The sequence below is a fragment of the Nicotiana tabacum genome, chromosome 24, assembly GCF_000715075.1.
Source record: "Nicotiana tabacum cultivar K326 chromosome 24, ASM71507v2, whole genome shotgun sequence".
Taxonomy (NCBI): domain Eukaryota; kingdom Viridiplantae; phylum Streptophyta; class Magnoliopsida; order Solanales; family Solanaceae; genus Nicotiana; species Nicotiana tabacum.
The window spans coordinates 105,245,337-105,268,518 of NC_134103.1; the positions used below are offsets into that span (position 1 = coordinate 105,245,337).

The following is a 23,182-nucleotide window of genomic DNA, read 5'->3' on the forward strand; positions in this document are numbered from 1 at the left end:
CCTCCAATAACACAGATGAACAGCCGAGAATCGTTGGCTCTGATAACAAATATAACGATTCCCACGTTGGAATCATCATGAAAATGGAAAACAAGAATTAAAAGAAAGAAAGAAAGAAAATGCAGAGAAAAACATATACTCAATTTTCATTCAACATAGCTATGAAAAAGGAAATACATGAAAATAAATAAGACAAGGCTCCTAATAAATGGGACACATGGAAATTGCCACTTATAGGGACTAAATGTGAAATAAGTACAGGACTCAATTACAATAACAAAATATGGACTAAACTATAATAACAAAAACTTTTCTTCCATTCGTTACAAATTCGAACAAAGCTAATAGGAAAATAAACGAAAATTGCTATTCAAATACGTACCGACATAAGAAGTGAATTGAGCTAATGCAAATCAAAAGAGTAGAGGAGAAGGCAATTGCTACGATGAATAGTATGAAATATTTGTTCAGCCTAGCAGGAACATTAGAGGATAATTCTTTCTCGACGAAATTAATAACATCTTGAAGCTTCTCTGTAAAAATTGAATCATCGCCTTGTGTCTTATGTCCAAGATCCATTAGTTCCTTTAGCAAGACAAGGCGGCTTTTGTTCAACCGCTCAACATCTTCCTGAATAGAAAACACCTTTCCCAGCCAAGATAAACAGTGTTATGGTCCATTGTAAGGTATGGGACTTGAATCCCACATCGTTATTATAATGTGCTGATGTAGGGTTTATATAACCTTGGGCTCTCCCACCTTAATAACTAGCTTTTGGGGTGTGGTTCTCCATAGGTTGTATCAATTTGTTATGGTCCATTGCAAGGTATGGGACTTGAGTCCCACATCGGTATTGCAATGTGCTGATGTGGGGTTTATATAGCTTTGGGCTCTCCCACTTTAATATCTAGATTTTGGGGTGTGGTTTTTCCTAGGTTGTATCAATGGTATCAGATCCACCCACTGCCCTCCGTGCTCACCGTTCCATGGATGGTGACGTCAGTATTGCAGTATTCGCCCGGGGCTAGAAACGTCTAGCGCACAGCCGTCGGGGATGACAGATGCGGAGTGTTGTGGTTTGTTATGGTCCATTGCAAGGTATGGGACTTGAGTCCCACATCGGTATTGCAATGTGCTAATGTGGAGTTTATATAGCCTTGTGCTCTCCCACTTTAATAGCTAGCTTTTGGGGTGTGGTTCTCCCTAGGTTGTATCAAATAGCACCCAGATATCCAATCCCCTCAATAGTAGTAATCCAGTACATCACGTAGTCTGTTTCACAGCTCAAGAATCTGGAAGTGAAGAAAAGAGCTGCTCCTCCATTTATAGCAACAATAAAGAGAATAATGGCCATTGTAAACCTAATCATGTCATCTAGTTCGGTTCTAACTGCTCTGTCTTCCTCACGCAGGCTTTTGCCTGTGTCAATCAAGGATTTTAATTTTTTTTCATCGTCTCCAGTTACTATATAGGAGGGTTGCGGAGTTAATTTTTTTTCATCGTCTCCAGTTACTATATAGGAGGGTTGCGGAGTTGGGGGCCGAGTAATTGGGGGCGAATAAGGGTTCGGGGGAAATTAGGAGGCAAGTGTAGAACTGGAATTGAAGCAAGAATATGACTATCTTGAATACCTTGAGGGTCATCTTAAATACGGAAAGGCCTTTTACGAATTCCAGGGATCCTAAATGGAGTCAGCAACGTACTTGGAGCAAGTAGCTCCTCGGCGCTTTGCATTGTATTCTGAATTGGCAATTTCGGATTAGTGCACTGATGTCGTCGAGTAATTCCGATCCGCTGCATCAGTTGAATAATGGTGTGGCCAAGACGGCGGGTAGCCATAATTCCGAGTCGTGAGAGAAAGGGAGTTATGCGAGGAAAAAGAACGAGATTCTTTTATGTGAGATTGTTTGTCATCCGTTTGAATTTGCAATAGCTCCCCCCTTTTATTGTGGGAAAAAAATATAAATAGCCAGCTCATTAGTCTTTACAACTCATCCTAGTCCTAAAAGCTAGTTTGCAGAAAATAACCCTAAAATGGATAGCCATACCAAATAAGAGCGTCGAATAAAAATCGTTGTATAACATAAAATAGGCGAAAAGTTCGCTCCCTACAATTGCGTGGATAATGAGCGGAAAGCAAATAAAAAAAAGAAAACATTCCCTACATGTGACTAGTCATGCGTGTGTGTACCCATATGCAGCTATGTCTAATTTTTTTATTATATGCTACGTGTATTTTCCTTTACTTATATAACTTGTGGATTATTCTGTTTACTTCATGTATAAATGTGATAGATGCAAATTTTGGAGCTTGCGTACTGATTATTCATTCATCGTTGAATAATGAATATATAGATGTATATAGCCATATTTGCACGTGTACCATATATAATCCATGTGTAGCTGTGCGTAAAAAATTTATTATGTGCTATATGTGTTTTCCTTTGCATGTATAATTTATGGATAACTTTGTTTGATCTGTGTATAAATGCAATAGTTGTATATTTATTCGAGCTTGCAGATTCAATATTCATTATCATTGAATAATGAATGTGTAGCTGTATAACTCTGATTGCATGTATAATGTGTGTAGTGTAATATTTTTATATATAAAAGCAGATTCATTACTGCTTTCTTTTATATGTATAAATTGCATATATTGAGAATAAATTGATTGATAAGACATCAACAAGAAAACAATCCCCAGAAAAGATAAATAAAATTATAACTAAAACTCAAGTACTAGCAATGCTACTTCATCTTCAAATTTTTCCGATTGATTAACAATCATTTAAGCTTTGACTAAATTAACTTCTTTTTTGCCCGCCCTTCATCCCACAACAGTGCGTTGTATCTTTTCCAGATCTTGTTAGTATCATAGCCAACTTTTAGAAATAGAAATCTTCACTTTAATGGGAACAGAAACATTCACTTCAATGAGAGATATTGAGCATAAACGAGGGAATGAAGGGAGAGAGAAACCAAATTCTTTACTTCGCCACACTGGGAGAGAGACCGAACGAGAGACCAAAATAGAAAATAAAAGAGACTATTAGATGTGTACGACGTTTAAAATGAGTTATAAAAATAAAATAGGCTTATTTAGAGTTTATAACTGATATGGGTTGCTAGTTTAGTTAATTGTTCTTTTATTGTGGACTGTGAATGATGTGTAGTAGGCTTGTGCTTCTGAAATTGGCCAAACTCAGCAAAAATCTAGACCTAGTCTGTATCCAATGTGGCCCAAAATATTGTAAAAATTGCACGGGGCGCCCTATTTGGTCACCCTCATTTAACCTATACCCATATTTTTAAAATTATTTAATCTATACCCTATTTTTAATAATTTCAGACGCCTCATCTTCTTCCTCCTGACCTATGCGTTCCTTTCTTCCTCCTCTTCTTTTCTGATGAGGCTGAGAGCAATTCACTTTAGGATCTGACCAAACCCATTATTTGTTTCCCCAGTTTAGGATCTTGAGAGTTCACGCTGAACTGTATCTCTTAGTTTATGGCAAAATGCAAGAATAAAACTATCATCTTCGCTCTCCGAATTTACGTTTCTTGGTAAAAATAATGGCTCACCTCTATATCTTTTATCTCCATACATATATTTATGAACTTTCCCTGTTGATAAGTCCACTTTTGCAAATCCTGAAACTTTTGGTCATGGCTCTGCAATTGTAAGATAAGCATATTGTATTTTTCGACCAAGTTTGTTCCTGTTAACCATTTCAGCTTTCAAATTAATTTATTCTGATGATGAAATTATATCTCGTTTCATCGATTCGCCTGTCATCAAATTGAACCTTATTTTGAAGTTTAGTTTTAATAAGGCCACACTTCAGGCAAAAAAATTCTCAAGTTCAAACTACACACATACACAATTGAACTGAAGTTTGCCCTTGCTATGAACTGAAGTTTGTCTGATTGCCTTTGCAAGTCAGGCCAAACTTTAGGCAAAAATATTTGTAGTTTTGCTTTGATAAGGCTACACTTCAGGCAAAAATTCTGAAGTTCAAATTTCAGACATACACAATTGAACTGAAGTTTGCCCTTGCTTATGAACTGAAATTTGCGTGATTGCCTTTGCAAGTCAGACGAAACTCCAGGCAAAAATATATGAAGTTTTGCTTAGATAAGACTACACTTCAGGCAAAAAAAATTGAAGTTCAAACTTCATATATAAATTTCTGCTACTTCAAGTCCATATATCTAAAGTTACCCGAAAATGGATACGCTTGCAATTTTATTTTGCAAAGCAGATATATGTTAAATGGTGACCCAAAAAATGGGTATAGATACAAATGCCCCCAAAATATTTTCAATTCACTTAAATCCACATTTATTTTCTCTAATTGATGTTTGGATATAAAATACTACTGTACTAAGTATTAGAGTAGTTTTCCTCTAGTGTCTTATTACCCGTTTTTACATGAGCAATTTTGTTTAAGCTTTTAGCAAACTAGACATTTTTCAACTAAATTAGAGGTTTCCTGGAGTATTTGTCTTCTACATTTTAATTAATGTCAAAATCATTTTTCGGCAATGAATTTTAGTGCCCTCCGTACATATAGTTAATAACTTAACATTGCAAACGCCCACTTTATGACAGAAACAAGGAGAATGGCCTGCCCAGTGGGCGGCTAATTTTATTGTTTTTAATTATTGTTTTAAATGTTTTCTATCACTCGGATAAAATTTATATTATAAAATTATTTCAAACAAAACAAATACAAGCATAAAATAGGTTCTTTTCGTTTAGGCCTGGACCAACCCTCAGTCGGCCCATTATCCCATTCCGGCTAAAAGGGATAAATAGCACGGGCTAGTCAGTTTTCAGACTGATCATTCAAAAATGGCCAGTATTTACAAAGTCATTAAAAATAATCACTATTTTGCTGCAACAGGGACCGGTCCAGCATATTATACTGGAGATCGGTGCACATGTGTATGAACTTCCAGCATATTATACTAGAACTCCAACACGCGGAAAGTTCTCCAGTATATTATGCTGTAGTATTTTTCCTAATTTTGAATAATGTTTTCGTTCAGATTTATCTTTACATGAAAAGTGATTAAATTTCAATTACTTTTAAAACTGTGACTATTTTTGAATGATCACATTTGTAAATCTAGCTATTTTTGAATTTCTCACGGCTAAAAGAGAGTACTAGATTTAACACATAAAAATACGTTGATTAGGAAATGCAAATGGGCCTACTTCTCATGCAGTCGCACGTATTACTTATTGGGCCTAATAAATTAGGACTAGGAATTGGGTAGGGGCCGTGGGAACGCAGGCCCCCGCTATCACAAATTATGACGAAGGCTTAACCATTTGGGCCGATCTTAGGTGGTCACCCCTCCCATGGTGCAATGGAGGTCACCGGCCTAGGCCATGGCCTTATTGATTCATTGACCCCGTCCAGGTAAGTATGTTCCTCACTGTTCTCAACCCATTTCTTATACTAAGCCTTTCGCTTCCCTTTTCCTTCAAGCGGCCAATGTGGGACTGAACTCGTTACACCAATTAGTTTATTTTTTTTTATTTTTTCTATTTTTCACATTATTTAGATATTCCCCCAATCCGATCTATTGAACAGGTATAAATTTCTTTTTGCTAACTGTATGTGTTAGTAAATTTCAGAAACTCGTCTCTTATTAAAAAAAAGTGGGTATCTTTCTGAAAAATTTCTAAATGAGTACTTTGACACCTTATAGTTTTATCAATAAAAAAACAAGAGACTGATCCAAAATCTCCAAGTTTTATCATGAGTTAAATTTAGATTTCATTTCAATTTTACTTAACCTACGTACTCAATAAATATTGAAGTTACTGAAAAATCATAGAACTTCAAATGCCATAACTTGAATTATTTATCTTTTATTTTAGTCTGAAACATCCCCTCAATCCGGTTTATTAAACGAGCATAAAATTTTTTCTGCTAATTGAAAGTCTTAGTAAATTTAAGGAACTCATTATTCGTAATATGAAAAACTGGGTGTCTCTCTGATGAATATTTTAAAGAGTATTTAACACTTTTTAGTTTTTATTAATAAAACAAGAGACCGGTTCAAAATGGTCCAACTTGACCTTAAAAAGTAAAATATGACACTTAAATTCAGAATAGAGTACAAAATCGAAGCCTAGAGGAAAAGAAAGGTAACAGCTTGTTCACTTATTTCTCCGAAAGTTTGTGCTTTTGGTTTTAGTTATATGAATTTTTTTTCATTACATTTCTCCATTTCTTCGACATAAAAATAAAAAGTGATATCGAATGTGAAATAGCTTTCGGTTGTCTACCAAATCCTGCACATCAAATGGAGTCAAATAAGAAGTTATTAAAGTTAATGAAAAATCTTAAAACTTTCGGGATGTGTTTAGTATAACGGAAAATGTTTTCCGTGAAAAATATTTTTCAAGAAAATATTTTCTTGGAAAACAAGTAGTAATCTTATTCATTTTTCAATATTTGGTACGCAAATTAAGGAAAATAACTTCTCAAGAGTATTCATAAATAATTTAGATACAATAAACATGAAATCAAACTTTCGAACCAACCTACCGAACCCGCAAATTTCATAAACTTCCGAACCGCTAAACTTTCGAAACCGCGAACTTTCGAACCCGTAAACTTTATAATTGGAGAAAAATAAGTTCATAAGAAAAATATTTAACACATTTAATCCAACCAAACATGAGAAAATTGGACCCGAAAATATTTTCCTTCATACCAAACACACCCTAGGTGTAATAAAAACTTACACATGCAGTACGTAAGATTTGGTGCCTTCACTCATCCGCATTTCGTGCAGGAATACTAAACGGAAAATGATCAGCTGCAGAAATTTCCCACATCTCAGAAGAGAAACTTTCCAGGTAACAAGGTATAATCTGTTTAAGCATAAACTTTCTATCTCATTATAATTCTGCAGCTTAAAATCCCTAACTAAACTTTTTCTTTGAAAAGCTAAAAACACAGTCAGGGGTACATTATTGGTTCCTATGTCACAAAGTAAAATTTTAGCATCCTAACACCTAGAAAACAAGAAGACAAATTTTACACTTCCACAAGCACATACAGTACCACTTTACAAGTAGCAACTTAGCTGCATATCATACATTGGCCAGTTCCGGCATGGACGGTCAACTGGAACTGGACCATTCAGTACAAAGGTAAAGTAGTGTACACCACAACTGTGTGGTGTCTTGACAATAGTTCGCCCGAGGTTCAGCAGAATACTGCAATGCATGTCATACTTACTGCTCTCGTGGTCTGGCGAGCCAAAGAGAGCTGAGAGCTCGAAGACGTGAGAAATATTCATTTATTGCAAGAAGAGCACGGGCCGATTGTCTGGTTGTTAATACACGATGCATTTGTTGCAATGTTTGTTGTCGCAGATTGTCTGCCTGTTAAAAGTTGCCATAAAGATACAAAGACTTTTAGCTTCACATAGTTTGCCTCCAAAGACCATAAAACTAACATAACAAACTAGCTACCACTGAACATGGAGTTATTACATCTCATTGCTACAGGGAAATAAACATGGCAACTTTCTTGAATCATATGTTTCATGCCAAAACCTACTCTAACCTTGCCAATAGTAGTCCACACGAGACACAAGTACAAATGCCGATTATTGACTTTAGAATGCTCGCAAACATAAAGCTTTACTTGATCTATAACATTGTCAAAGGACATAAAAGAGGAAGACGTAAGATTTGTAGTACCGAAACCAGACCTCCAGAGTGACATTCGCTTGCCCCTACGCCTTACCCCCCCCCCCGATTTCCACTGCTTAAACGACTGAATGTGTTTACGGCAGATCCATTATTAAAACAACTTAAACAAAGAATAGGCAACAGCAGCTGCAGCAAATATAGAGTTACCTGACGGAGAAAACCTTCAAGAGTTCCTAATTTCCCCATTGCCATTGCCATTTGACCCATGTAATTAGCTACATCCCCTGATGATCCTTCTGGAGCAGGAGATCCATTGGCTAACGTCTCAGCCAAGGATTGCTGCAACGCCTCCATACCTTGTGAAAGAGCATCTTCTGCTTGATGGGATGACTGCTGCAAGTTGTAAATGCCCGCTAACTGCTGCTCGGTCAGCGGCTCTAACTGATTGACTAGAAGCTGCATTACCAAACAACCATTTCAGGAAACATGTGAAAAATAGTAAAATAAAATAATGCATAATTGCTTATAAAGAAACTTCCATACGGCTTAGAAATAGCATATTAAACTTTTAATTTTTCCAAAGAATGTTATCTAGCTTAGCAACTTGAGGTTTTTAATTTATCCACGCTGGATGACGCATGAAGAAATTGACAAGAATAAAAGCAAACACAGTCTACAGCACTCATATAATTCCGGCATAAAAATGCTGTTAATTGACAAAGTGAAAGCACATTAACAACAGATGCAACTGGCTAACATCACCAAGCTGAAGAAGGCCAGGAAACTTCATTTGGGATGCCAATAAGGATACAGATAACCACACAATTTGATCCAAGCTTTTGCTTCTAGGAATCAAGTTGTTTAGAGATAGTAGTATGCAGTCAGTGGCGTATCCATGATTTTAAAGTGATGGGTGCTCCGGTATTTTTACAGTAAAGCTGTTATCGGCCACATAGTATAAGAACATAGTTATTTAAAACTTGAGGTGAAAAAGATAAAGAGAAAACTAAAATTAAGGTTATCATGGTTAAAGAAAAGTTCTATTTAGAATTATTCTCGACGAGTTTTTATATTTTAAAAAGGTAGAATAACTAACAGCATCTTACTTACAGGTGCAAACATATTTTGTTATACATAGCAAACTGAGCAAATGAAAAACTTCAAACCAGATTGGATATTTCATCGCCATTCTTTAATCCTGCATTTTTATCAGCACCCAATTATCATATTAAGTAATGGGTGCTCACCACTTTATTTGTCAGCTTTTTACTGATTGTTAATATTAATACACATGGTTCCAGTCAGATGCAATGGGTGCTGAAGCACCCAGCACTCCCTACATGGATCCGCCACTGTATGCACAGTGGACACGAGAAAAAAACCAAGAGCTTCAAAACAATAATTGCACGTCCATGACATTTGAAGGAGAATCTCAGACCTTACCTATCCAAGGACACGAGACTACAATGATGGAGTTATAAATGATAGTGTCATAAAAATGCAATTGTACACTGCACGGCACTTCATTCATTCAGTCGAATAGTGAAACCACCCAATGTTTAGCAAGTATTCTAGACTTTCACAAGCATAAATCAATGAAGTGCAACATGCCACAAAACTCATTAGACCTGCTTACAACATGACCTTTTCATACTTAATCAAAGAGTATACAGCAGAATGGGAAAGTCTAGATGGAAATGCAGAAGAACCGATGCAGAATTGCACACATATGAGAGCAAGAAAGCGGTCACCTTAAGAAGTTCAGACGGGCGGAAGCCACCAATCCACATAAAACACCGTTCAGCTGGGGTTTTCCACATCCCCGACAAGACATGGAATACGTCCGCCTTGGCTGCATTTCCTTTCACCCTAAAGACCTCATCAAAGTGTGCAGTGACATTATTCACAATACTTCGCAGTTCAGGGTCACTTGCATGTGCATTGACAGCTGTCCTTAGCTCATTGATGTGTTTGTTGTGTTCTTCTAACCATCGACTATATTCTGCATCAAATGCTAAGGGCCCTGCAGAACAGCATAATCTTGAATGTTATCTTAGCATGAGGAAATTAACTTTTTGGGAAGTGCAATCAGAAACTAGTTAATGGGTTGAACATATCTTATAAAAATAAGCCAGCCTAATACAAAAGAGTCATGTATTAAACTGACTGCATAAAGCAGCAACTGATTCATTCATTATCTGTATCATGAAAACCATCATAAGTGTGTGAGAAATATCAACATCGACCAAGTCCATGCACCCACAGCTTCACAACTTTTGATATAGGGTCAAAACTCAAAACAATGACACTGAGGACCTATCATATATGCGGTTTACCTAGTTCCTCAAATTCAAATTTAATGATCAGCTGCAGCGAATAAACACGAAGATGGATGTCACAAATTTTCTCATTAACTGAGTGCAGTTAATCAGGGAAAATCAAGAAATCTGAAGTTCTCCAATCTTCTTCAAGTAGAAAAAAGATATTATTTCAGTCTTATTTGCTTCCTAAACACAGACCACACAACGCACAATGTATTCTGATTCCACTCAAATTTCCTAGAACTACTCAAGCCCTGTCAACTTCACATATGAGAAGCACTGTTTAGATGATTTTAACGATATTATAGCTGAGACAACGCAGAGTATTGACAAACTTTGGTTGTTACAGTAACATGAAATAACAACCCACTCCTAGCTCAATTAAGTATCAAGAAGTGGCACATCCTCAGCAAATCTAGAAGAAGCCCAGCAATTTTCTTGTTTGTTGAAATAAAAAAAAGGAAGCTAAGGCACACAAGTTAAATGATGAGCAATAGGCATACCATTGGCACCCACTCCATTTGATTGATCTGCTATGTTTGAAATGTACTTCCCCTTCAGTTGGACAAGAACCCAATATAAGAAAAGATTGTGAAACCTCTTCAGGTTGTTCTATGAAAGCACGTGAAAGGACAGAAGCCAATACCTGTTGACGCGCTCTCTGAAGGTCCTGCTCCAACTGGGATAGCTTCAGCCGGCTGTTCTCCAACTGTTGAACATATGCCTACAGCATAAGCACTGAATTAGTCATTTAAAGACAAGTGAGAAACGGTCAGCTGACATAATCTCTTCAGCATCCCTTGTTTACTAAAATGACAAACTAGTGCGCGAGGTACAGGCTTATATTACATATCAACGGGGGAAGGGAAAAAAGGAGGAGAATGAGAGAAGAAAGGTTTACTTTTTTCCTCAATCTACTTTTTCTAGCAGCTTCACGGTTCTGGGCAAGTCGACGTAGTGTCTGAAAGCAGTGATAAATAAGCAAAAAGAATATCAGAATGGAACAGGAGTTCTCCTCTTCTAAGAACTAAATAGTGCGGGAAAAAAAGGGGACCTTTTGATCCAAGACTTTTTCTTTTGATTTATCACTGGATTGACCTGCCTCAATCTGCATAAGAGAAAAGAATTTCCATACATGACTGAAACGTAAAAACACAAATCAGTAATGACAAACATCATACTTTCAAGTCAAGACATTTCCGCTAACTTTTCAAGCCAGATGAAACAAATAACAATTAATGAAACTAAAAGGTCCACCACAATAAATAATTCTCCTGTTACTTGAGGAGAAATTTTCTGTTACATGTACAAACTCTTCAGTGAAAGCAATTAGTACATATTTGCGAAGTGCGAACCAAAGACTCGAGTATGAAATTGAAGTAATGTACATACTCAACCAATTACTGCTCAATACCAACTAGTTTGTGATTGGTTAACATGAATCCTCTGTACTACTCCCACTTTCTCAATGCTTTACAATGCAAAAGACATGTCTTTTATTTTAGATTAATAATTCAATAATACGCCCTCAATTCCATTTTGTATCACTATATTTGATGGGTTGCAGAGTTCTAGATATTAATTTTGAGTTATATACTATATTGACAGCAGTGAGATATATTAAATTAATGATTCAAAAGTTAATTTAATAAAGGAAGCATAAGACTGAAGTTTAAAATTTGAATAATTTAATGAATTTGAATTCTTAGGAGTTGTGGAAGTTGCATAGAGATGGAATATGCCAAGCATTTTGAGACATCCCAAACGATAAAGTTATATATGATGGGACAGAGGGAGTAGTAAATAACTTGTCATTTAAGGCAAATTAGCATTTTCTAAGACTAGAGACTCTACAAAGTTCACACTTATCCTTACATGAACATATAAGTGCTCAGATAGAACATTTCGAGAAACACTGCACCTTATGTAAGTGTAATAACAACTAAACCTCAATCCGTACTTGTCGGTGCGCCTATATGTCCCCTTTTGCTTCTATTAAGTTTCGTTCTTAGCCAAATCCGCATTGATTCAAAGATATTGCAGGTCTTCACCGACCAACGAGAAATGGTCCAAGAGAGGCTAAGAGATGAAACCAAGACAAGCAGAGTAAATTACCAGCTGATTTTTATCATCTGCATCCATGTCAGTTGAAGTATCAGTGCGTGAACCAGAATCTGCCATGTTTGACTCTCCCCAATTCTCATGATGAGTGCCTGATACTGAAACTAGGTTTGATTGCAATTGCATTGTCTGAGATCCCGGAGTAGCAGTAGGCAAACTTGTATTTAAAGGAGCTAAAGTCTGCAAGCTCAACGGAAGGAAAAAAAAAAAGAGATATCAAAATTGGCTAAACGCCTCACCGGGCTTTTGGACATCTCTGCCAATATCAGATTAACAGTTTCTACTTCTCTTTAGGAAAACATGGGGAGAGAATAATGCCATAATTACCCTATTGATGGTTCCAGAGACTTCAAAACCCACTGCTGGATTAGTTGCAGTTGTTGAATTAAATAGCGGACCTAAACCACCAAAAAGAACAAAGACAAACTTATCAATGATAAGTACTACACAGGACAAGGTCAGTCTTCACAGAAGAAAAGTTCTTGGAAAATTGAGGTTCGGGTATGAAGAAACAATAAAGAAGAAACACATGTGCTTTTCAGTAAATCTAGCATTTCTGTTACAGTTGAAATCATCCTCTTATTTAACATTGTTCAAACAGGAAGATCCAGAACACTATTTACTTCATATACTATGTGATCGAATATATTTTTCGAAACCTATAGATATCTATATAGGATTATTACTTTTTCGTAGATTATCTATGAAGAGGAATCATATTGTTAGAGTACCACATCAGTCGAGGGTATGAGTTGAACTTTCTTTATATGCTTTTTGGCGACTCTCACCTCATGAACTAGTTTATTGGGGTAGAATTATGCCCAAGGTCCATTTTTCTTTTAGTAAAGTCAGACCAGGCAAATCCTAATGTTGAATTATCTAATGTTGGAGATTCATGTTATGTCATCCACATATTTCTATATGATCTAGAACAATCCTAACATCGTGAGCTAACTTTTGGAATTGACTTAAGTTCAAAGTCCCACTTTTCTTACTAGATTTAGACCTGACAAGGGTAGAAAAGCAAAGAGAAGTCCTATACCATGATCAATCTCTTCAGCTCATCTAAACTTTTCAGAGGTCTCAGCTACCCATAGATAACTTGCATGGAAAATAGAACTTGCTTATAAGATCATCGTAATGATTGTTTACAACGAGAGATCCCAAATGCTCTCACTAAAAACATTAAAGAGAAAACATACTTAGTGCATATCGTAAGTTTGTAACTTAAAGAATGCTTGAACATACCAAGATTCTTTTGACAGATGACAGATAAGAAAGATGAGCATACAAGAATATTCAGGATAAAAGAGTTTAAACTTGGTTATCTTAAAAATACATACTTCGATTGACATTAGCACCATCTCCAATACGGAATCCAAGATATTGCTCGAGCACCCCAAAATCAGACATTCTAGTAGTATTTGTATTGTTCGCTTCTGTGCCCCTGCAATCCAAAAATATTACAGCCCAAACATATTGTTAAACAGGAACAAATTATTCGAGATATCACCTTCGTCATATACAACATATTACCAATGACATATAACTATTCTAGATTCACACTAACACAATAATTACCCCCCAAGGAACTCTGAGAAACAACAAGATCATGAAATGGTTGAATACTCTTACCTTTTTTCATTCATTTCCGTTATTTCTAGGGACTAGTAGAGTTTAAGTAGGAATAGCTGATTTACCTAAACCATGAAATGGACCCTGCTGAATAAATAGATTAAGACTGTCCTACAACTTAGGTAGTCACCCTTCATTCAGAAATTACTGTACAAGTAGGGTAAAATATTTTTTTTCATACATATAAAAACTATTGAATCCCCTTAACATAAGGGAAGCTTTTAGGTATAGCATTTTTGCATTTATTTTTTGAATCGTTTTGTTAGAATTCCTGGCTCCGCACCTCCGCCGCTAACTGTACGTGACCTTTATACTTGATTACAGGACCAAATTGAAAGAAACAGGTCATACCTCCTAATCCAACTTAAGCTCATGATATGAATGGCCTAGTTCCCATAAAATCAATTTGCAGAACTTGAATTATTCGACATAAAAACAAGAGCAATAAATCTTCTCTAACCTTCAATAATTTGCATCGAACTAACTAAAATATAAATAAACAAAAAAAGAAGCTGTTAAGAGATATATACTTACATGGGATTAGAAACAGGCATCTGAGAAATGAAACTTGGCATTCCAATAGTACCACTTCTATTGCCTGCTGTACCAATCTTACTAGCCATGAATCACCATCATCATAATCAACAGTCACCAACCTCAGCTCATATAATCAGAATCTCACAGAAGAACAGATTAAAAACACACAAACCCCTTCAAATAAATGAATTAGCACCACAACTAACAGTTGACTTAGTACAAAAACTTCCAAAAATCCACCGCTTAATCACTTCTGCAAAGTGTCATATAAAGATCAAAAGAACTTCTAATACATATTCTCAAAATCCACCGTTCAATACAAATCAGACAAAATTAGACCACTGAAATCAAGAAAATTACCGGACAAAAGAAACAGCTGTTCACTTATATCAAGACAAAAACTTTTTTAGACCCTATTTATAAAAAAGCACCAAAAAGGTCAAAACTTTAATAAAACCAACTACTGCTTTATCAAATTGAGCAATACCCAGAAGCTGAAATTAGTAAAAGAGCTCAAGGAAATATGAATTTTCTTTTGCCCACTAGTAAAAACACTAGTTTTGCAAAGTTGGAGTTGTTCAATGAAATTGAGTAATCACTGGTTCAATAAACTATTTTATCCACAATTTTCTATGTCAATACTGATTTTCTGCACAAAATTCGACGGACCGAATATTTATTTTTGTATCATTATTTTACTAACGTATATTATGTTTATGTGACATAATTTGACTAAAATTTTTATTTTAAGAATAAATGAAAAGTAAATTAATTATAATTATATAACCTTATCATTTTCTTTGGACGAATTAGTGTGAAAGTAGTATCATAAATAAAAAATTAAAACTGGAAATATTATATAAATGCCCATATCAGAGACGTGACGTTTAGATCATTCCAAAATACGCTAGCCCCCACGTCATTTTCAAGTGAACCTTTTCTTTCAACTTTCAAAGCCACCGAGATGAGAACCATCTTGCCAATTTGATATTTGTACTATTCTGGAATATTTTATTATTCGCAAATTATTTAGCCTACCTACATAACAACAACAGTCTAATTTCAGATTCATCCCAAAAGTCTTGGAAAATACACTTAGGATCCTCACAAGGGTTTTGGTTTTCACTTGCATCCATGATTAGTTGTTAAATGTAGCATTTTTTGTCCACCACTTTTTCTTAACTACTTGGCATTCAAAATTTAATGACCTAAATTAACTTGAACTCACATCCAATATGCATACTAAAGAGAGTAACGCGCTCATAATGAAAATTTTCATTTTCATGACTCAAACTTGAGATATTATGTGAAGATGAACAAACTACAAAACCAATGTAAGGTCTAGTAGCTCAAAATTTGACGAACCTGGTATCATTGCTCGCATCCACTCTCTGCGTGTATAATTATTCCTAATAATGTTTTCTCTTACTATTAATTAGGCCAGACATTATAGTGACCTAGGTTACAATAACCTAGACTAATCATAGGTAGATGCCCAATACAAATGAAGGAAAAGTAGTTGGAACTTTGGAATATAAACAACAAAGAAGTAAAGTTTGTAGAAAGTTCCATTAATGGAATAATGATTAAAGTCTCATGATAGATTCTTGAAGAAATCAGAGTCAAACATGTGATGATCGTTGGCTTTAACAATTGTCAATAAATGTTACTTATCAGATATAGTCAGAATTTGATTACTTATCAAAAACGAATAACAATCAAATTTATAAGTGATTTTAAGGATACGTGAGTTAATTCAATACAAATGATGAATTGTGTTAGATTAAACAGATAAAGGACGTAATAAATTATCAAACCAATCAAGATGAGTGATCCTGAACTTAGTAACACGCTAATGAAATGTTTGCCTTCGATACCGGACTCACGTTACTGATGAATTGATGGACAAAAGTAAGAACTTTGAATAACAGAGAAAATAAGAATATATTGTCTTGGTATGCGTGCTATAGTGTGTCTAATGAATAATAAGACCTCCCTTTATATAGTAGGGGAGTTTTACCCTAAGTGCAATTCCACAAAAGGTAAAAAACTTCCACTTAACTAATCTCCAGTTTTCTGTCGATTCGTGCCGAAATTCACGTTGTGATTTCCAGCTGGTCACGGATATCACGGCCTTTTGTTGGTCATGCTCGATTATCTAGTAAGGCTCTTCGAGATTTTTGGAATTCGAAATGATCCTAGGGGGTCGTGGCCCCAATACTCCCGAGGGCAAACGTTTTACCCGGACCCCGGCTCGAGGGGCTCATTGCCTCGATTCCGGTCCCTTATAATCACGTCTCTTCCTCCTTTTACTTCATCAAAAATCGAGGCGTATCATGGGCTCGGTTTCACCCGTACACTGATAGCCCCCTCGTTCTCGAAGAGTAAGTTTATGGAAATGACGAGAAATGAAATGTGCACTTCGATTCCTTCTTCAATACGTCGTGACAAAAACGACAAAGAATCTGAAACGCCTCTTCAGTCGCGTCATTATGACTTTAAACGTGTGTCAGCCATCAGCAGGTCATCTCTGGATGTGAAACGACGCGGAGCCTCTATAAATATTCCCCTCATTCGTTCACTTTTATCTTTTGATAAAGCTTCTACTTTTGAGTCTTCAGGATATCACTGCCCTTATTCATACTCTAACATTTTTACCTCTGTTCTTCGAGATTCCTCAGTAAATTGCAAGCTTCTACTTATTTTCTATCCAAACTAGCGCACTTGGATTTCTCAGTAAAGCTTTTACCTTTCATCTCCAAACATTTCTTCATATTTTTCAAACTTTTTCCAGATATTAATGGCTAAAACTTCCAAAACTGTTCCCCAAAAAGTTGCTTCCTCTTCTTCACAGCCGACCGCCGAAGTCGAGGAGACCACTCCTGATGTGGTCGTCCTCGAAAGATCCGCTCCGGGCGCGGCTATCAATGAATCGGTTGTCGAGCCTCCCTTGAAAATGTTCGTCCCGAGGGGTGCTCGATCGCAGAGATTTTAAGGTCGAAAAGCCCCCATCGGTGCAGGGCTGTTGTGAGGTGGTATCTAGGTACATATGCTCCATCACCGAAGACGTCCTTCCTGTGGTTCGAAAGGACAGCGGCTAGGCAGATAAGGACGTATTAATCCCCGAGCCCGAGGATGCCATTACTACTCATGTGGAGGAGTATTTGAGTGTTTACACTTATTCCTTCACACTGGGCTCGGTGGACCCGATTATTCTGGACTTTTATAAGAGGTATGAAGTATGACTCGGTCAGATCCACCCGTCGTTGTGGAGGATCGTAATCCTCCTTCGATACTTCGTGAAACAAATCGACTCATGTCGGTTCACCATCGATCATCTACTCCATCTGTACAGTCCCTGAATCTTTCGAGGGGGACTGATAAAGCTCGTACGCCGGGCTAGCAAAGCCCCATTCTCAAGCATCGATGAGGATCGGGATTGGGCTGGCAGGGACGCTTTGTCAGGGTGAGGAGCGCAGACTTGATCCCTACCGAGTTTAGGCCCTTCCCCGAGAAGTGGAATGTATCACATAAGCATAACTTTCCTTTAAATATCGATTTTATGTTCATCTCATTTTTCCTCACCAGTATCTTTTGTGGTGCGGCTGTTGCTCGAGTCCCAAATGCCATCCCTCGGCTCAAGGAGTGGATCGAGGGCATTTATTCGTAGATGCCTAATTCTGAGCGCACATGGAGCAAACTCTCGAAGGGTTGTTGGGAAGCCCGTTCTCACGGTAAGATCTCTTTCCCGAATAAGTAATATTAGGCTCTTTTTTCAGCACCAATTCTCATTCCCTCTCTTTTCTTTTCGCAAGCTTGCCTAAGACCATTGAGCTTAGGCCTTTAGTAGGGGACGAGTACCTGTCCGTTGATCCCTCCACTTCGGGGCCATAGCAGGAGAGAAGAAGAAAAGGAAGGCTCCGAGTTCCCCAAGCTTAGAGAAGAAGAAGCTAAGGAGAAAGTTGGCCCATAAGCCAAAGGAGAGTTCTAGCTCCCGAGCACCCGACTCAGACTCGCTTTTGCCACTCAAGGACAAACCCGAGGAAGGTGATATTTTTGTGGCATGTGAGCCGACCTCCCTCGAAGAGCGGGCGGTAGTCGAGGGGGAAACAAAGGAGGCTGACCCCCCTTAGGTTCGGGAAGCCGATGTAGAGATGAGGGATGAGACCTCTCAAGACGCCGGCTCTGCTCCGCCCGGTGTTATAGAGATTTCGGGGTCGCCTTCATTCACCGAGTCCATGTTTGACAAAGCCCGAGCGGTGAAGGAGCGATCCAACGAAGGGGCCCATGGAGCGGATGATCCCTTTCGTTATTTTTTTGAAGGTGTGGACTCGACCGCTCTGGAAGACTTCTCCAGTTTAGGCGACTTTGAGGTGTCGAGGAAAGACCCATCTTCAGAGGTCGGCGGGCTGAACTCGAGCCCAAAATTAATCAACCAGTTCCCTGCCCCAAGCATGGATCCCGGTCGTAAGAGGTCAGTAATCATCACCGTCCCGGAGGATGCCCGGGTTCTTTCTGCCCCCATTGGAGTGGCGAGCTACCTCCGGTGCCTGGTAACCGAAGAAGACCAGGTGAAAATGAGTGAGGCGGATGTGCCGTGCTTGTTCAACGAAGCATCAGGTGTTAAATCAGGAAAGGCATCATTACGTTCTTCCATCTTCTGACTTAGTTTTTGATATTTCTCACGTCTTCTCTCTTTTATCTTTTTGCAGGCCTCGGTACTCCATCATGAAAGTTTTCTTCAGTACCAGGCTGAGACCAGCTCGAGGCTGAGGCCAGGGAGCTTGCCGAGAAGAGTGATACGTATAAGCTTCTCAGCGAACAACACGAAGGTGTCGTCAAGAGTCTTCGAGCCGATTTGGATGCAACTTAGAAGGAGCATGCCGACTTAGTGGAACAGGTAAAGATTTTTGAAGTTAGCAATGACGACTTATCCATGGCGACTAACGTCCAAACCTCGCAGGTCCAGCAGAATATTGATCGGATCGACCAGCTCTGGTCTGAAATTAACGAGGTCCAAGCCTTGGCCGATGTCTGGAAATGAAAAATGGATTGACTGGCTTCGGAGAAGGAGACCAACCGGGAGTAGCTGGCATTAGTAGAGGTCCAACTCCGAGTGGCGAAAGAGAAGGCCGATACACGGGCTCAGAATCGAGGACCTCCAAGCTCAACTGGGGTCGGCCATTGCTGAATGGAATTCCTTTGGTAATGAGCTCGAAATAACGAGGTCCGGGTTGGAAATATCCAGGGTTGATGCTGAAGAGATGGTAGTCCAGTACAAGGCTGATGTTGAGGCAGTCGAGGCCCGCCTGAAAGTTACCATTGAGTACGTGAAGCGGTTGTCTTGAAGGGAGACCCTCGAGGAGATTCATGCCCGAGGTTTCGACCTGTCGGCTGAGATCGATGAGGCTCGAGGCTCGAGGTAAAGGCCAAGAAACTGGTTGAGCCCGAGGGTGAAGAGGGCTCATACGAACCCGAAGATAGAGAAGACCACAACGGCTCTGGTGATAAGGTGGGTTCCGTTGGAGATCAGGCATAGGTGCCTTAGAAATTTTTACCTTTGTTTTGAATTTTGTACATTTATTTTATTGAGGCTGTTTTCATCGGCCTTTGTAAAGATATTTTGGAATATATATATAAGGGTTTTTTTCCTTTTGGCAATTTTCAAGTCTATTACTTTTGGCATATCTTCTTACAATTGCAAAGATTTCAAATGCCTTAGCACGGGGTAAAACGTAGTAATAAGTTGTTGTTCAGAGGTCTAACAAGACTTGTTCTCGACGTAAATTTTGTTTGAAACTTTTGGGGGCTCGGTATGACCGGGATCTTTTCCAGTGTTTGTTTAAATGTTCTTAGACTATAATTTTGCCAAGGGTAACCTTTAAACCGTTTTGGAATTTTGAAGGCCTTATGTTTTAATTATGGGCTTTGGACGTCTCCAAGCCGTTTTTAGGGGTGGCCGTATCCTTTTAAGTTCAGGCACTACCTAATAGGCTCTGTACCCCCGGGCTTCGATAGCCCGAGCCGTCCGAATTTGTCTTGGATGACAGTCCCCGAGTGGGGGTGATCGTAGCCTTTTAAGTTTAGGCGATGCCTACTAGTTTTTGTACCTCCGGGCTTCAATAGCCCGAGCCGTCCGAGTTTGTCTTGGACAACAGTCCTCGAGTTGGGGCAATCTATCGGATCCGGATAGAGGCGGCCCTTGGGCTCGATATCCTTAAGGAACAAAATGTAATAGTTTTAAGAGACAAAATATGTATAAGGTAGAAACTTTCTTTCATTCCGTTGCGTAATATAAAAGATTGTAAGTATGTACAAGCTTCGTGTTATGTCTTAGGTGGTCTATGTGGGCACGGTTCATTTGACCATTTGGCCCTTACAATAAATCTTATCCACCGAGCCTAGACTATTTAAGCACAAAGTTTCCTTCCTTGCTAACAATATTACCCGAGGGTGATGGCCCCTAGTATTCGAGATCGATCGTCGAGAGGGCTCGGGTACTGTTGAGGTGACCATCGATTGCGATTCAAAAATTGGTCTTCGATTCTAAGTTATCACGATCTATTATTGTCTCGTTAAAAACCTTGCCGAAAAACCTATTTGGGACAAAACCGGTTCAAGGAAAAAAGAGTGCAACGCGTGCTTTCAGACCTAAAAACTACATAATCCTTTGGCTGTTGCATGCAAGTGTTAGTCCAATTCGCAATATATATATCAAGAAAGAATAAATGGTGTCGTACCTTAGCAGTAGTATCATTTTAAGTGGGTCACGTTCCAGTTTTCTGGTAGCCGCTCACCATTCCCTGCTATGAGTTTGTACAAACCTTTACTGGTAATCTCAATAATCCGATATGGACCTTCCTATTTCGGTCCCAGCTTCCCTTCATTCGGGTTTCAGGTGTTAGTATCACCTTTCTTAACACCAAGTCACTGATATTGAAGTGCCGGAGGTTGGCCTTCCGGTTGTAAAACCTTTCGATCCGCTGTTTCTGAGCAGCCAACCGGACGAAGGTGGCCTCATGCCTCTTATCTAATAGTTCTAGGCTCATGCTCATAGCCTCACCATTCGACTCTTTGGTCGCATATCGGAACCTGAAACTCGGTTCTCCTATCTCGACCGATATTAGTGCTTCAGCACTGTAGACCAATGAAAATGGGGTGGCCCCGGTACTAGACTTTGAGGTCGTACGGTATGCCCACAGGGCTTCGGGCAAAATTTTGTTCCATTTTCCTTTGGCATCGGTTAACCTTTTCTTAAGGGTTTGGAGTATGGTCTTGTTTGTAGACTCCGCCTGCTCGTTCCCACTAGGTTGATATGGTGTTGATAAGATTCTTTTGATCTTATGGTCCTCGAAAAATTTGCTTACCTTACTGCCGATGAACTGCTTCCCGTTGTCACATACGATCTCGGCCGGCATTCTGAACCGACATATTATGTGGTCCTAAATAAAATTAATGACTACTTTTTCTCTGACTTTCTCAAATGCCTGAGCTTCAACCCATTTAGAAAAATAAATCAGTTATAAATAACATAAATTGAGCCTTACCGGGTGCCAATGACAGGGGACCGATGATGTCTATTACCCATTTCATGAATGGCCAAGGTGACAAGACCGAATTTAGTAGCTCCTCGGGCTGATGGATCATCAGTTTGTGCCTCTGACAGCCATCGCATTTCTGTACGAATTCCTTCGCATCTTTCTCCATGTCAATCCAGTAATAGTCGGCTCTGATTATCTTACGAACCAACGATTCGGGCCTCGAATGGTTCCCGTAGGTGCCTTAGTTAACTTCCCTCAAAACGTATTCGGTGTCTCCCGGTCCCAGACATATGGCGAGTGGGCCATCAAACGTTCTTCTGAATAGGGTGTTATCCTTGGACAGGCTGAACCTGGACGCCTTCATGCGCAGACCTCTCGATTCTTTAGGATCCGAGGGCAGCTTCCCGGTCTTCATGCAATCTATATACTTGTTTCTCCGGTCCCAGGTTAAGCTTGTCGAGTTTATCTCGGCGTGGCCTTCTTCCACTACCGATTTCATGAGTTGTACGATCGTTCCCGAGCTGAATTCATCATCATCAACCGACGATCCCAAGTTAGATAGAGCCTCGGCTTCACTATTTTGATCCCGGGGTACATGTTACAGGGTCCACTCCTTGAATCGATGTAGTGTTACATGTAGTTTATCTAGGTATCTTTGCATTCGTTCCTCTTTAACTTCGAACGTCCTATTGACTTGATTCACCACAAGGAGGGAATCGCATTTGGCTTCGATCGCCTCGGCCCCCAGGCTTTTATCCAGTTCGAGATATGTAATCATGACCTCGTACTCAGCCTCATTATTAGTCAATTTTATAGTTCTAATAGATTACATAACTACGTTACCCGTGGGCGGCTCCAACACGACGCCGAGTTCGGACCCCTTTGCGTTCGAAGCACCATCCGTAAAGAGGGTCCAGATCCCCGAGTAGGTCCTCGAGGTTAACAACAATTCCTTTTCGACTTCAGGTATCACGGCTGGAGTGCAAATCGACCACGAAGTCTGCCAAAAATTGAGATTTGATTGTGGTTCGGGGTCGATATTCAATATTATACCCACTAATTTCCACTGCCCATTTGGCCAATCGTTCCGAGAGCTCGGGTTTGTGCATTGTGTTCCTCAATGGGTAAGTAGTCACGACACATATGGGATGACATTGAAAATATGGCCTTAACTTCCTGGAGGCACTTAGCGAAGCGAACTCCAATTTCTCTAGGTGAGGATACCTCGCTTCGGCCTCGTCTAGAGTCCCGCTAACATAATATATAGGGAATTGCGTATCTTATTCTTCCCGGACTAAGAAGCCACTTACAGCTATCTCGGATACCGCTAAGTACAGGTA

At 38.9% G+C, this 23,182-nt stretch overlaps 1 protein-coding gene and 1 non-coding gene across 2 annotated transcripts; both read right to left on the reverse strand.

Moving 5' to 3' along the window:
• Positions 1 to 5,282: 5,282 nt before the first annotated feature.
• On the reverse strand, positions 5,283 to 5,440 carry LOC142178678 (U1 spliceosomal RNA). Its single transcript, XR_012706945.1, has one exon. It is a non-coding gene; the product is annotated as a U1 spliceosomal RNA (small nuclear RNA).
• A 1,461-nt stretch (positions 5,441 to 6,901) lies between these two features.
• Positions 6,902 to 15,115, reverse strand: LOC107773895 (TGACG-sequence-specific DNA-binding protein TGA-2.1-like). Its single transcript, XM_075247177.1, has 11 exons — positions 14,299 to 15,115; positions 13,473 to 13,576; positions 12,457 to 12,527; positions 12,124 to 12,309; positions 11,063 to 11,116; positions 10,910 to 10,969; positions 10,655 to 10,732; positions 10,512 to 10,563; positions 9,439 to 9,710; positions 7,895 to 8,143; positions 6,902 to 7,414 (listed from the first exon to the last, which is right to left on the reverse strand). The coding sequence occupies exons 1-11, from the start codon at positions 14,385 to 14,387 to the stop codon at positions 7,265 to 7,267; spliced, it is 1,365 nt and encodes a 454-aa protein (XP_075103278.1). The 5' UTR covers positions 14,388 to 15,115; the 3' UTR covers positions 6,902 to 7,264.
• Positions 15,116 to 23,182: the final 8,067 nt, after the last annotated feature.